Raw genomic sequence first — 13,821 nt, 5'->3', positions numbered from 1 at the left:
GAAATTGGCGCCGGCGGAGCGTTGCGGTTACGTTGCGGTCACGTGACGCGGCGCCGCCAATGGGCGCAGGCTTGTCTCGGCGTTCCGGCTCGAACGTGGGCGCCCGGCAGCAGCAGCCACGGCGGCCTGGCGCGGCGGGGAGGTAAGGCGGCCGCGGCGGGCTAGTGGGGCCCCGGCGCCGGACGGGGCGGAGGAGGAGCCGCCTGGGGAGAGGGGCGCGGCTCTGGGGCGCGGGGTGGTGGCGATCGCCCCCTGCTTCCTCACGACGGCCTTGGAGCGCTGTGGCCGCGGATTTCCCTCCTGAGCAAAGTCGTTCTCCGGGGTCGTCCAGTGGACCTCCGTCTGCTGCAGGAGCCCTCTGGGGGGTGGGGTGCAGCGTGCGCCCCCCGCCCCCTCGCCGCGGTCCACCCGCCCTTGGCTTGGATTTTGCCTGCCTGCGACCCCCGGTCCGCCCCACTCCCTCTCGCAGCCCGGCCTTACCTGGAAGAGACCGGAGACGCATTCTGCAGCCACCATGGGCGGGCACGGGCAGGCCCCGAAGGTACCGAGGAGCTGCAGAAGTTCGTGGAGAAATGAAATGGAAAGATAAATGCGAATCGTCCGTGGACCTTTTGCAGCTCCCTGCTAGGATGAAAGACAAGGTCTTTTGCTTCTCCTGAACTTGTAGGTTAATGGAGGGGCTGGGGGGACGGGAGTATGGATGTTTTTGCAAGAGTCAAATAAACTTAGAATGAAAGCATCCTCCCGCTCCTCGTCATCAGTGCACTCTTAGGTAGGACAGGCAGGGCCTTTCGGATGAACTGCACCGTGCTGTGAGCCCTGCCGCCTTTTGCAGAGAAAGGAGAGACGCTTTCTTGAGTAGAAGAGGGGAATAATGTGTGCAAAGACGATGCCCGGCGGGAGGAATCAAAGGCTTAGGAATATCCGGGTCTGAGCTAAGAGACTAGGACGGATTGTGGTGTGAGTCGAAGCTGCAGCCAGAAGAGGTAGGGCCTTCGCCGTGCTGAGGAATTTTGTTCTGACCCGAGAAGCAGAGGAAGCCAATCAACAGCTTTTAAGTAGGAGAGACCCAAGATCGGATTTGCATTTTTAAGAGAGAGGCACCAGAGGGGATTAGGGTAGACCTGTTAGGCCATTGCTGTTCTAGACGCGTTGGAATCTGAAGAAGGGCAATGGGGAGAGAAAAGAGAACGGAGAAGGAGAGAGCAGTCAGAAAGAGACATATTTAAGAGAGAAATCTGCAGGCTTGGTGTTGGGTGGGGAGCAGGGAGGGGAGTGTCAAGGTTTCTGGCTGCCTAACTGGAGGACTGATGATGCTGTCCCTTGAGCAAGTCCCCCCTCTGCCCCAGCATAATCACTTTGGCCGGGGTTAGGGGTGGGAGGTGCTGGGGGAACCATGGTTCAGTTGTAAATGTTAGTGCGGAATTGGAGGCGCGCTTGCGACATCTAGTTGCTGTTCAGCAGGCAGCAGGACATCTGAGTGCAGAGCTTAGAGTTTTAAGCTGAAGAGGTAGTGCTGAGGTCGTCTACCTCTAGGTGGTTGTTGAAGTGTGAGCAGAGGACATTGCCTAAGAGCATAGAGTGAGAACCAGGTCAGAGCCCAGCCGGGGGGAACAGAAAGGGCTGACTTCTGATTAGACCACAAGGGAAGAGGATGGCTACAGATTTATGTAGGCGTGTATGTTTGCTTTCTGCAAAATCCCAGCATTTCCTTTGATGTCATCTGTATTTTTTGTGAAGTAGGAAGTAATGTCATTTCTGAGGTTTTAAGAACGTGGAGAGGCCAGCGCTGCGGCATAGCGGGTAAAGCCACCGCCTGTAGTGCTGGCATCTCATACGGGCACCAGTTCTAGTCCTGGCTGCTCCACTTCTGATCAAGCTCTCTGCTAATGCGCCTGGGAAAGCAGAAGAAGATGGCCCAGGTGCTTAGGCCCCTGCATCCACGTGGGAGACGCAGAAGAACTCCTGGCTCCTGGCTTCAGATCAGCACAGCTCTGGCCATTGAAACAATTTGGGGAGTGAACCAGTGGAAGGAAGATCTCTCTGCCCCCCTCTCTCTCTCTCTCTGCCTCTCTGTAACTCTGCCTTTCAAATAAATAAACAAATCTTTAAATGGAAAAGAACACGGAGGGGCAGGCCTTTGGCCCGCCAGTTAGGCCCCTGTTGAGGCACCTGTGTCCTTCATTGTAGTGCCTGGGTTGGACACCTGGCTCTGGCTTCCTGCCAGTGAGGATCCTGGGAGGCAGCAGTGATGGCTCACGTAACGGGGCCCCTGCCACTCATGGGGGAGAACTGCTCTGAGTTCCCAGCTCCCATCGCTGGGCCTCTAGCTATTGCAAGCATTTCAGAAGTGGACCAGTAGATGGGATCTTTCTGTCCTGCTCTGTCATAGACATAGATTGCTTTAAAAAAAAAAAAAAAAAGGCTTAATCTTTGTGGAGAATGAGCTGATTAAAGAAATAGCAAGATTGCCAAACAATGTAGCACCCATTTGAGGCTGTTGACCTCAGCAAGTCATGAATTTCCACATTCTCCCCAAAGTTTGTTATTTTTCTCTCTCTCTTTTTAAGATTTATTTACTTAGAGCCGGCACCATGGCTCACTAGGCTAATCCTCCACCTGCCTCGCCAGCACCCTGGGTTCTAGTCCCGGTTGGGGCTCTGGTTCTGTCCCGGTTGCTCCTCTTCCAGTCCAGCTCTCTGCTGTGGCCCGGGAAGGCAGTGGAGGATGGCCCAGGTGCTTGGGCCCTGCACCCGCATGGGAGACCAGGAGGAAGCACCTGGCTCCTGGCTTCGGATCAGCGCGGTGCGCCAGCTGTAGCGGCCATTTGGGGAGTGAACCAACAGAAGGAAGACCTTTCACTCTGTCTCACCCTCTAATTCTGTCAAAAAAAAAAAATAGTTATTTATTTTATTTGAAAGTCAGAGTTACAGAGAGAGAGAGAGAGAGGTCTTCCATCCGATGGTTCACTCCCCAGTTGGCCTCAATGGGCAGAGCTGCGCCGATCCGAAGCCAGAAGCCAGGAGCTTCTTCTGGGTCTCCCACGTGGGTGCAGGGACCCAAGAACTTGGGCCATCTTCTACTGCTTTCCCAGGCCACAGCAGAGAGCTGATTGGAAGAGGAGCAGCCAGGTCTCGAACCGGTGCCCATATGGGATGCTGGCACTTCAGGCCAGGGCGTTAACCCACTGCACCACAGCGTCGGCCCCCAGAGTTTGTTATTTCTAAGATTTTTATTTATCTGAAACTCAGAGTAACAGAGGGAGAGAGGAAAGGAGATCTTACATCTTTTGGTTCAGTCCCCAAATGCCTGCAGCAGCTAGGGTGTGACCAGATTAATGCCAGGAACCTAGAATTTCATCTGAGTCTCATCCTCCACTGCTTTCCCAGGCACATTAGCAGGGAGCTGGGTCAGAAGTGGAGGAGCTGGGACTCCAGCCAGCACTCTGATGTGTGGGAATCTGTTCTTTTTAAAGATTTGTTTATTTGAGAGGTAGAGTTACAGACAGAGAGAGGTGAGGCAGACAGAGAGAGAGAGAGGTCTTCCATCTGCTGGTTCACTCCCCAAATGGCCACAACGGCTAGAGCTGGGCCAATCCAAATCCAGGAGCCAGAAGCTTCTTCCGGGTCTCCCATGCAGGTGCAGGGGCCCAAGGACTTGGGACATTTTCCCCTTTCCAAGCCATAGCAGAGAGCTGGATTAGAAGTGGAGCAGCCAGGACACAAACTGGCGCCCATATGGGATGCTGGTTCTGTAGGCAGAGGCTTAGTCCACTAAGCCACAATGCCAGCCCCCCTAGAGTTGTCTTTTTTTTTTTTTTTTTTTTTTTGAGATTTATTTATTTATTTGAAAGAGTTACACAGAGAAAGGAGAGACAGAGAGAGGTCTTCCATCCAATGGTTCACTCCCCAATTGGCCGCAACGGCTGGAGCTACAAACCATGGGAAGGGTGCAGAGGACAGAGGTCTCAGGTTGTCAGATTCCAGCTGACTGGTCCTGCAGTCACTCAGCTGCCATGGTGGGCGGAATTGACCTTCATAGGCTTGTGGAGTACTGAGACCAGCAGCCCTGCAGTGTGACCCTGTAAGCTCTTCTTCAATGGCTTGGCGCAGCGGGGGAGTGGGGGCTGCTCTCCCTAATATCTGCATTGCAGCTAAGACCAGGGTGTAAGACCTGCCAATCCGAAGCAGGAGCCAGGAGCTTCTTCCGGGTCTCCCATGCGGGTGCAGGGACCCAAGGACTTGGCCCATCTTCTACTGCTTTCCCAGGCCACAGCAAAGAGCTGGATCAGAAGAGGAGCAGCCGGGTCGGAAGAGGAGCAGCTGGGTCTCGAACCGGCGCCCATATGGGATGCTGGTGCTTCAGGCCAGGACGTTAACCCACTGCGCCACAGCGCCAGCCCCTAGAGTTGTCTTTTAAAAGTATGATCCAGATTGTGTCACTTTCCTGTCCAGAAGTTTTCAGTGGCTTCCTATCACATGAAGTGTTACACAGTAGCCAGAGCCCTAACCTTGCCTGTAAAGCCCTGTGTCATGGGGACTGCTGTCTGCCTTTTTTTTTTTTTAATGTTTTATTTATTTATTTATTTAATTTTAAAGATTTATTTTATTTATTTGAAGGGCAGAGTTACAGAAAGGCAGAGAGAATCTTTCATTTGCTGCCTTTCTGGGGAGTGAATCCTTGGATGGAAGACCCCAGATGGCTGCAATGGCTGGAGCTGGGCCAGCCCAAAGCCAGGAGCCAGGAACTTCTGCTGGGTCTCTCACAGGGGACCAAGGAACTGGGCCATCTTCCACTGCTTTCCCAGGCCATTAGCAGGGAGCTGGATCGGAAGTGGAGCAGACGGGACTTGAACTGGCGCCCATATGGGATGCTGGCACTGCAGGCGGCAGCTTTACCAGCTATGCCACAGCGCCGGCCCCGCCATCTGCCTTTCTGCCACTTCGCCTCCTGCACTCTCCAGTTTAGCCGTGCCAACCTTCCTGTTTCTGAAACAAACCAGGTGTACTGCCACCATGGCACATTTGCACTTCTCTGTTCTCTCAGCCTGGAATATCCTTCTGTCCCATTGTTCCGTTGCTTGCTCCTCCTTTCTTTCAGGTTTGTGTTCAGACATTACTTCTTCAGATAGCCCTACCTGACAGTCCTAATGCGGCACTTAGTTCCGCTCCTTATGCTGTTTGGTTTTTCTGCATATCCTTGATCTCTCCCAACAAGAACACAAGCAGCAGGAGGGTAGGGATTTTACATTCACAGCACCTGCACCATGCCCAGGACCAGCAGGCATTCTGCAAATAAATGTCAAACGAGTGAATGAATACATACATGTACTTACTACTTATGTTCTCCCTAAAAACGTGAGTCCGTTCGGATAGAGGCTTTGCCTTTCTCTTTACCTGTGTCTCTAACCACTTAGTCACCTAAGTTGGAGCGTGTAGTTTTTTATTGTTGGACAAATGAATGAACCACGAGTGACCATAGAGTGGAAGCAGTCGGCTTTGTGTGCTGCACCTGCCTTTTGTCTCTGTGCGCTGCGTTCACACTTGTGTTCCACCGGTCTCTCGCAGAAGCGCTTGTAAAGTTGATCTTGTTACTAGAGCGAATGGATGCTTCTTCAGACTTTTACTACTGCTATCTGGGAACTGTTGACTCTGCCTCGGCTTCCATCGCCACTGACGCAGCCCAGGTGCAGGCCGTCATCATTTTTCACTTGGATGGCGCCATAATCTGACTGCTCCTCCTACTTCCAGGGAGCTTGTTCTCTGCTTTCAGACTGTTGCCAGGACGATCTGACTACAGGGCACAGATGAATCAAAACAGGATGGGGGGGGGGAGTGCTGTGGCATAGCGGGTAAAGCCGCTGCCTACAGTGCTGGCATCCCATATGAGTGCCGGCATCCCATATGAGTGTCGGTTCGAGTCCTGACTGCTCCAGTTCTGATCCAGCTCTTTGCTCTGGCCTGGGAAAGCAGTGGAAGATGGCCCAAGTCTTTGGGCCTCTGCACCTGCATTGAGGGGAAACCTGGAAGAACTCCTGGCTCCTGGCTTTGGATCAGCACAGCTCTGGCCGTTGTGGCCATATGGGGAGTGAACCAGCGGATGGAAGACCTCTCTCTTTCTCTGCCTCTGCCTCTGTAATTCTGCCTTTCAAATAAATAAATAAATCTTAAAAACAAACAAGCAAAAACATTTGTGAAACAAAAATTTGAACATTGGCTGAATATTTGATGATGAGGAATTGATGTATGTAGGTTCTTAGACACAAGCGTGTGTGTGTGTATGTATATGTTTATATTTTAAAGACTTATTTATTTGAAAGGAAGAGTTACAGAGAGAAAGAGAGGGAGAGATAGATCTTCCATCCACTGGTTCACTCTCCAGATGGCCGCAACAGCTGGGGCTGGGCTAGGCCAAAGCCAGGAGCCAAGAGCTTCTGGATCTCCCACGTGGGTGCAGAGGCCCAAGCATTTATTTGGGCCATCTTCTGCTGGATCAGAAGTCGAGCAGCCAAGACAAACCAGTGCCCATATGGGATGCTTGCATTGCAGGCAGTGGCCTAACCTGTGCCACAGCGCCGCCCCCAGCCCCCATATATACTTCATTAAACTTCATATAGTTGTGTTAATGAGAATGATATAATGGCTGAGAATATATCCTTTGGGGCCAGCATTGTGGTGTAGTGAGTAAAGTCATTGCCTGCAATGCCAGCATCCCATATGGGCGCCCGTTTATGTCCTAGCTGCTCCACTGCCGATTCAGCTCCTTGCTAATAACCTAGGGAAAGCAGCAGAAGATGGGGCCGGTGCTGTGGCGCAGTGAGTTAAACTGTTGCCTGTAGTGCCTGTAGCACCAGTATCCAATGTGAGCGCTGGTTCGAGTCCCGGCTGCTCCACTTCTTTTTTTTTTTTTTTTTTTTTTGACAGAGTGGACAGTGAGAGAGAGAGAGACAGAGAGAAAGGTCTTCCTTTGCCTTTGGTTCACCCTCCAATGGCTGCCGCGGCCAGCACGCTGCGGCCACCGCACCGCACTGATCCGAAGCCAGGAGCCAGGTGCTTATCCTGGTCTCCCATGGGGTGCAGGGCCCAAGCACTTGGGCCATCCTCCACTGCACTCCCGGGCCACAGCAGAGAGCTGACCTGGAAGAAGGGAAACTGGGACAGAATCCAGTGCCCCGACTGGGACTAGAACCCGGTGTGACGGCGCCGCAGGTGGAGGATTAGCCTATTGAGCCACGGCGCTGGCCTGCACCACTTCTGATCCAGCTCCCTGCTAACGCCCCTGGGAAAGAAGCAGAAGATGGCCCAAGTATTTGGGCCCCTGCATACATGTGGGAGACTCAGAGGAGGCTCCTGTTTCCTACTTTGGCCTGGTCCAGCCCTGGCTGTGGCCATCTGGGGAATAAACCAGCAAATGGAAGACCTCTGTGTGTGTGTGTGTGTGTGTGTGTGTCTCCCTCTCTATGTAGCTTATGTACCTCTTTTTTTTTTTCTTAAGATTTTATGTATTTGAGAAGTAGAGTTATAGACAGAGAGGGAGAGACAGAGAAAAAGGCTTCAATGTGCTAGTTTATTCTCTAAATGGCCACAACAGCCAGAGCTGGGCCGTTCTGAGGCCAGGAGCTTGGAGTTTCTTTCAGGTCTCCCATGTGGGTATAGGGGCCCAAAGATTTGGGCCATATTCTACTGCTTTCTCAGGCCATCGCAGAGATGTGGATTGGAAGATGGGCATCTGAGATTCGAACCAGTGCCCACATGGGATGCCAGTGCTGCAGGCGGAGGCTTAGCCTACTGTGCCATGGTGTTGGCCTCTCTACGTAGTTCTTTCAACAAATACATATAAGATTTATTTATTTATTTATCTGAAAGGCAGCATTACCTGTGGCCATCTAGGAAGTAAACCAGCAAATGGAAGACCTCTCGCTCTGCCTCGGCCTCTCTGTAACTCTTTCCAGGTCTCCCACGTGGGTATAGAGGCCCACGGGCTTGGACCATCTTCACTGCTTTCCCAGGCCATTGCAGAGAGCTGGATCGGAAGTGGAGCAGCTGAATTTGAACCGGCGCCCTTATGGGATGCCAGCACTGCAGGCGGCGGCTTTACCTACTGCACCACAGTGCCAGCCCCCAACAAATATATATTTTTAAAAAACATTCTAAATAATCCAGGGGTAAGGGGAATGGGTGGGGTGTGCATGGGTCAGGATTGGTCATGGGCTGATGGTTATTGGAGCTGGGTGAAGGGTACATTGGGGGGTACTATATTATTCATCTACTTTTGTATATGTTCTAAATTATCTGGGGTGAAAATTTAAAAAGTAACCAAATACAATGCTATTTTTCTGAAATTTTTCTGAAATTCTTCAGTAACTACTCAGGCTAAAACGCAGACTCCTGCGGCCTCGCCTGGTTTATCTAACCTAACCCTCACACCGTGTCCAGCCCCGGTTCTTCCCCCTCATCTTTCCCTCCTCAGCGTGGCTGGTGGCTCTGTGCTGCCTGAGTTCGCAGTACTGCCTTTATGCATGCTGTCCCTCAGGCTGGAGTGCCTCCCCGCTTTTTGCTTTTTTTTTTTTTTTTTTTTTTTTTTGCTTCTCTTACGTTTTGCGTACCTATGTCAAGGAAGTGCCTTCCCATCAGGAAAGCCTCCCTTAAGGTGTTTGGAAGCATATTGTATTGTCATATTGTATTGTATTTGTCTGTCTCTGCTAAACTTTTTAGCTTCCTGAAGACAGGGACCTCTGCATCACAAGTGCCTGGTGCTCAGTGAGTGATTATTGGACAAATGGTTATTATTTGTCTTTAGATTTCCAGCATGGCACTTCACACATGGTCAGCACATGCTTATGGAACAGGTGCTGTTGAATAGGAAAACTGGTTTTGCTTGGTGGTACAGGGTAGGCAAAGCCTTGAGGTAGGGAAGGGAGTTCATGGTACACTTGGCTGGCAGCGTATCAGAGAGAGCCGGGCGTCGTCTGAATTTTCTCTCAGCGTTGGTTTGCTCTCTGCAGGCATGGGTTGGAACTGGAGCCTGTCCCCCAACCCGAAGGCAACCAGCATCATGTGCTTGCTAACTGCTCTTCATCCACCTATTGATGCCTCCCAGAAAAAAACGCCAGCAGCGGTGCCAGAAAGCCCAGCTGCTCTTCCACCAGGAACCACTGGAGGGACCCAAGCACCACTCTGGATCTCCTCAGCCTCCCACCACCCACACCGTGCAGGTGCCCAGCAAGCCGATTGACCACAGCACCATCACTTCCTGGGTAGGCCTGTGAGGTTCTTTGCCTTTTGCTCCATTAGAATTCTGTCTTTTCTCCCCCTGCGACCAGGACCCCCAAAGACTAAGAAGATTCATGGGTATAGGAACAAGGAGGCAATGTACTGTGTGATCAGCTGTTTTCTGGTATATCTTTTTTTTTTTTTTTTTTTTTTTTTTTTTTTTTTTTTTAGATTTATTTTATTTCTTTGAAAGGCAGAGTTAGAGATAGGGACACACACACACACACACATCTTCCATCTGCTGGTTCACTCCCCAAACAGCTGCAACAACACCAGAGCTGGGCCAAACTGAAGCCAGGAGCCAGGAGCTTCCTCCAGGTCTCCCATGTGGGTGCCGGGGCCCAACCACCTGTGTATTCCCAGCTGCATTAGCAGGCAGCTGGATTGGAAGTAGGGTAGCTGGGAATCGAAACAGTGCCCACTTGGATGCTGGCACGGTCATCCACTACGCACGCCACAGCACCAGCCCTCACCTGCTATGCCACAGCACCAGCCCTCTGCTTTATATCTTCCGTCTCAGTCCAGACTAAGGAATGGGTTAGGTGTAATGGTTGTTTCTTTGTCCCACCCCCACCCCTCATCGTGCATGTTCCTCTGAAAGAGTTTATGTTAAAAATTCAGGCCGGCGCCGTGGCTCACTTGGCTAATACTCTACCTGTGGCGCCGGCATCCCAGGTTCTAGTCCCGGTTGGGGCGCCGGATTCTGTCCAGGTTGCTCCTCTTCCAGTCCAGCTCTCTGCTGTGGCCCAGGAAGGCAGTGGAGGATGGCCCAAGTGCTTGGGCCCCTGCACCCGCGTGGGAGACCAAAAGGAAGCACCTGGCTCCTGGCTTCGGATTGGCGCAGTGTGCCGGTGTGCTGCAGCCAGCTGTAGCAGCCATTTGGGGGGTGAACCAACGGAAAGGAAGACCTTTCTCTCTGTCTCTCTCTCTCTCACTGTCTAACTCTGCCTGTCAAAAAAAAAAAAAATAAATAAAATAAAAAAAAAAATTCATCACCCAGGAGGCGGAACTGTAGCGCAGCGGGTTAAAGCCCTGGCCTGCAGTGCTGACATCCTATATGGGCGCCAATTTGAGACCTGGCTGCTCCACTTCTGATCCAGCTCTCTGCTGTGGCCTGGGAAATCAGTAGAAGATGACCCAAGTTCTTGGGCCCCTGTACCCGCATGGGAGACCCGGAAGCTCCTAGCTCCTGGCTTCTGATTGGTGCAGCTCCAGCTGTTGCAGCCACTGGGGAGTAAACCATTGGATGGAAGACCTCTCCCTCTCTCTGTAACTCTGACTTTCAAATAAGTAAATATCTTAAAAAAAAAAAAATTCACCACCTAGTAACTGGGTGAGAAAAGCTAAACAAGTGGCAGAATGAGTAAAAATGAGATTGTGCCCTGCACATCATGTGAAAGTGGTATATTTAACTAGGTACTAGATTTTTTGAACCTTGAAATACAACCCACAGAAATGGCATATGTCATATTTTGACAGTTTAAAAGCCCTGGGCCGGCGCCGCGACTCAATAGGCTAATCCTCCGCCTGCGGCGCCTGGCACACTGGGTTCTAGTCCTGGTCAGGGCACCAGATTCTGTCCCGGTTGCCCCTCTTCCAGGCCAGCTCTCTGCTGTGGCCAGGGAGTGCAGTGGAGGATGGCCCAAGTGCTTGGGCCCTGCACCCCGTGGGAGACCGGGGGAGGCACCTGGCTCCCAGCTTCAGATCAGCACGATGCGCTGGCTGCAGCGCACCGGCCGCAGCGGCCATTGGAAGGTGAACCAATGGCAAAGGAAGACCTTTCTCTCTGTCTCTCTCTCTCACTGTCCACTCTGCCTGTCAAAAAAAAAAAAAAAAAAAAAAAAAAAGCCCTGGGAAGGGGCAGGCATTTGGCTTAAGAGTTAAAATATTAAGTTAAGACATAGCCATATCCCATATCAGAGTGCCTGGGTTCAAGTCCCAGCTCTGCTTCCAATTCCAGCTTCCTGCTAATGCACACCCTAGGAGGCAGCAGCTGATGGCTTAAAGAGTCAGGTCTCAGGGCCTGCACTGTGGCGTAGTGGGTAAGGTTGCCACCTGCAGTGCTGGCATCCCGTATGGGCACCAGTTCAAGTCCTGGCTGCTCCACTTCCGATCTAGCTCTCTGCTATAGCCTGGGAAAGCAGCATAGGATGGCCTAAGTCCTTGGGCTCCTGAATCCATGTGGGAGACTCGGAAGAAGCTCCTGGCTCCTGGCTTCGGATTGGTGCAGCTCCGGCCATTATGGCTAATTGAACCAGTGGATGGAAGACCTCTCTCTCTCTCTCTCTCTCTCTCTGCCGCTCCTTCTCTCTCTATGTAACTCTAACTTTCAAATAAATAAATAATCTTAAAAAAAAAAAAAAAAAAGAGTCAGGTCCCTAGACCTAGATTGAGTTCCTGGTTCCTGGCTATTGCAGGCTTATGGGGAGTGAACCAACAGATGGTCTGTCTGGCTCTGTCTCCCCCCCCCCCCCCCGCCCAAAAAAAAAAAAAAAAAAGACAGGCCTGGAAGACAATATCAACTATATGACAGGGAAGTTCTACAGTAAAGCAGAAGCCTTGCCTAAGAGCATTTAATAAATACAACTTGTTCAGGATGGCGGAGAAAAACCATAAGTCAGGATTCTGGAGGAAAACTTCAAACGTTAGAGTCCTGTGGGTGAGACGAGGAATGAGCATTTATTGGATACCATCTGCCAGGTCCTGTGCTGGCTGCTGTCCGTGTCTGACCTCCCTCCCCATTGTTGCAGTCAGCCATTCACTCTTTACTGAGGCCAGTCCTTGAGCCAGGCACGCTGCGAGGGGTGGGGGATCAAGGATGAGCAGGACTACTGGCCCCTACCCTCACGAAGTGTATGGAGCAGTTGCAGCCTTGTGGCACGATGAAAGAGGCATTGTCGGGCCAGTGCCATGGCTCACCAGGCTAATCCTCTGCCTGTGGCGCCGGCATCCTGGGTTCTAGTCCCGGTTGGGGTGCTGGTTCTGTCCCGATTGTTCCTCTTCCAGTCCAGCTCTCTGCTGTGGCCTGGGAAAGCAGTGACGGATGGCCCAAGTGCTTGGGCCCTGCACCCGCATGGGAGACCAGGAGGAAGCACCTGGCTCCTGGCTTCGGATCAGCACAGCGTGCTGGCCGCAGCGGCCATTTGAGGGGAGAACCAACGGAAGGAAGACCTTTCTCTCTCTCTCTCTCTTTCACCGTCTAACTCTGCCTGTCAAAAAAATAAAAATAAAAATAAAAGAGGCATTGTCCCCGTTCCCACATGTGAGGAAGCTGAAGGTCAGAGAGACTGAAAGACTTGCCCAAAGCCCATATCCTTCTATTACGCCACTAGACACTTGTTTCTGTTTTGCATCCATTACTGAAGTGGACCCCCATTTAGGATTCTGGTCGTTGGGAGTAGTTTCCTGTCTCAGGCTAGTCCTTGGCGGTTGGCTTGTCTCACCCGATTATTTTTAAATCCTTAGGTAACACCTCAGTTTGATATAACAGCAGAAAGCTGCTTCCCAGTGTGCCGGAAACGTCCCCGCAACCAGAGAAGACATTCAAGTCGGAAATCCACCACATCCAAGTTTCCACATCTCACTTTTGAGAGTCCACCCACTTCTTCCAGTTCAGAGACACTGGGGATGCCCTCAGTGAAGGAGTGTCCCCATCAATCAGAAAAGGACGTTTCCAGGAGGCCCTTGGTTCCAGTGCTCAGTCCCCAGAGCTGTGGGGACCCATCTGTGAGTTCCCCTGAGAGCCTGCCTCACGTGTTCATTCCTCCTGACATCCAGACCCCAGAGCCCTCTTTGGTGAGGGGAGAAGCCATTCCCCCAGACCAGAAGGAGAACGGCCTGCGAAGCTGTCCCCTTCACCTCGGCACTCCCAGCAGCCCAGAGCCTGGGCCTGTGTTGGCTGAAGACACCCCTGAGGAGAAGTACGGGGTGAAGGTCACGTGGAGGAGGCGACAGCACTTGCTTGCATACCTCAGGGAGAGAGGGAAGCTGAGCAGAAGCCAGTTCCTTGTGAAGAACTGACTGCATTCCCGGACAGCTGCTCCCACACCAGCAGTCCTAACAGGGCTGTGAATGTCACTTTTCTGGCACACCAGGGAGTGTTTCTGTAGAATAAAATGGACATAACACCAGCAGAAACTAGATGTAACTAGAGCCCAGGGTCATAGGGGAATTTAATTCCCGATTTGCCTCTTAAGAAACTTGACCATAAACAGTTGAGTTCAGTGTCATGAACTGCTCATGTGTTTTCTTATATTAACTTTAAAATACCTTGAACCTGTTTAACATGTGTATAAATAAACAGTTGCATAAAGTTTTTAGAGAACCCTGCTCCTGTCAGTAGTGTAACAATATTACCCACCCACAAAAATCTTTCTTAATTATGTTTTCACCACTACTCATCAGTCCTTGAATCACTGCATTCAAACTAATTCATCCACATCTTTGAGTATCAACTCTGAGGCTCAGTGTCAACTGATGGACAGGGGTAGTCAAAGCAAAGCCCGGGGCCTCGGAGTGGCCTTCTGTCACCCCTCCTCTTGGCTCGTGT

General features: G+C 51.6%; 1 protein-coding gene across 4 annotated transcripts; it reads left to right on the top strand.

Moving 5' to 3' along the window:
• Positions 1-14: 14 nt before the first annotated feature.
• RHNO1 (RAD9-HUS1-RAD1 interacting nuclear orphan 1) lies at positions 15-13,596 on the top strand. 4 transcript variants are annotated; one of them, XM_008259665.4, is made up of 4 exons: positions 42-142; positions 470-641; positions 9,005-9,256; positions 12,738-13,596. In XM_008259665.4, the coding sequence occupies exons 3-4, from the start codon at positions 9,089-9,091 to the stop codon at positions 13,290-13,292; spliced, it is 723 nt and encodes a 240-aa protein (XP_008257887.2). In that variant the 5' UTR covers positions 42-142; positions 470-641; positions 9,005-9,088; the 3' UTR covers positions 13,293-13,596. The 4 variants fall into 4 exon arrangements, with proteins under 4 accessions (XP_008257889.2, XP_008257887.2, XP_051706201.2 ...); XM_008259667.4 differs by lacking the exon at positions 470-641 and having other exon boundaries at positions 15-142; XM_051850241.2 differs by lacking the exon at positions 42-142 and having other exon boundaries at positions 155-641.
• The last annotated feature ends 225 nt before the right edge of the window (positions 13,597-13,821 follow it).

The sequence above is a fragment of the Oryctolagus cuniculus genome, chromosome 9 (assembly GCF_964237555.1).
Source record: "Oryctolagus cuniculus chromosome 9, mOryCun1.1, whole genome shotgun sequence".
Classification (NCBI taxonomy): Eukaryota; Metazoa; Chordata; class Mammalia; order Lagomorpha; family Leporidae; genus Oryctolagus; species Oryctolagus cuniculus.
The sequence above is the reverse complement of the archived record's forward strand: the minus strand, read 5'-3'. Positions and strand labels throughout refer to the sequence as shown.

What these genes read in the sequence shown, in the direction of transcription:
- RHNO1 (XM_008259667.4), top strand. Translation starts at nt 9,089, where the DNA reads ATGCCTCCCAGAAAAAAACGCCAGCAGCGGTGCCAGAAAGCCCAGCTG. An exon ending in ACAGCACCATCACTTCCTGG is followed by an intron (nt 9,257 to 12,737) that starts GTAGGCCTGTGA and finishes TTAAATCCTTAG; the next exon opens with GTAACACCTCAGTTTGATAT.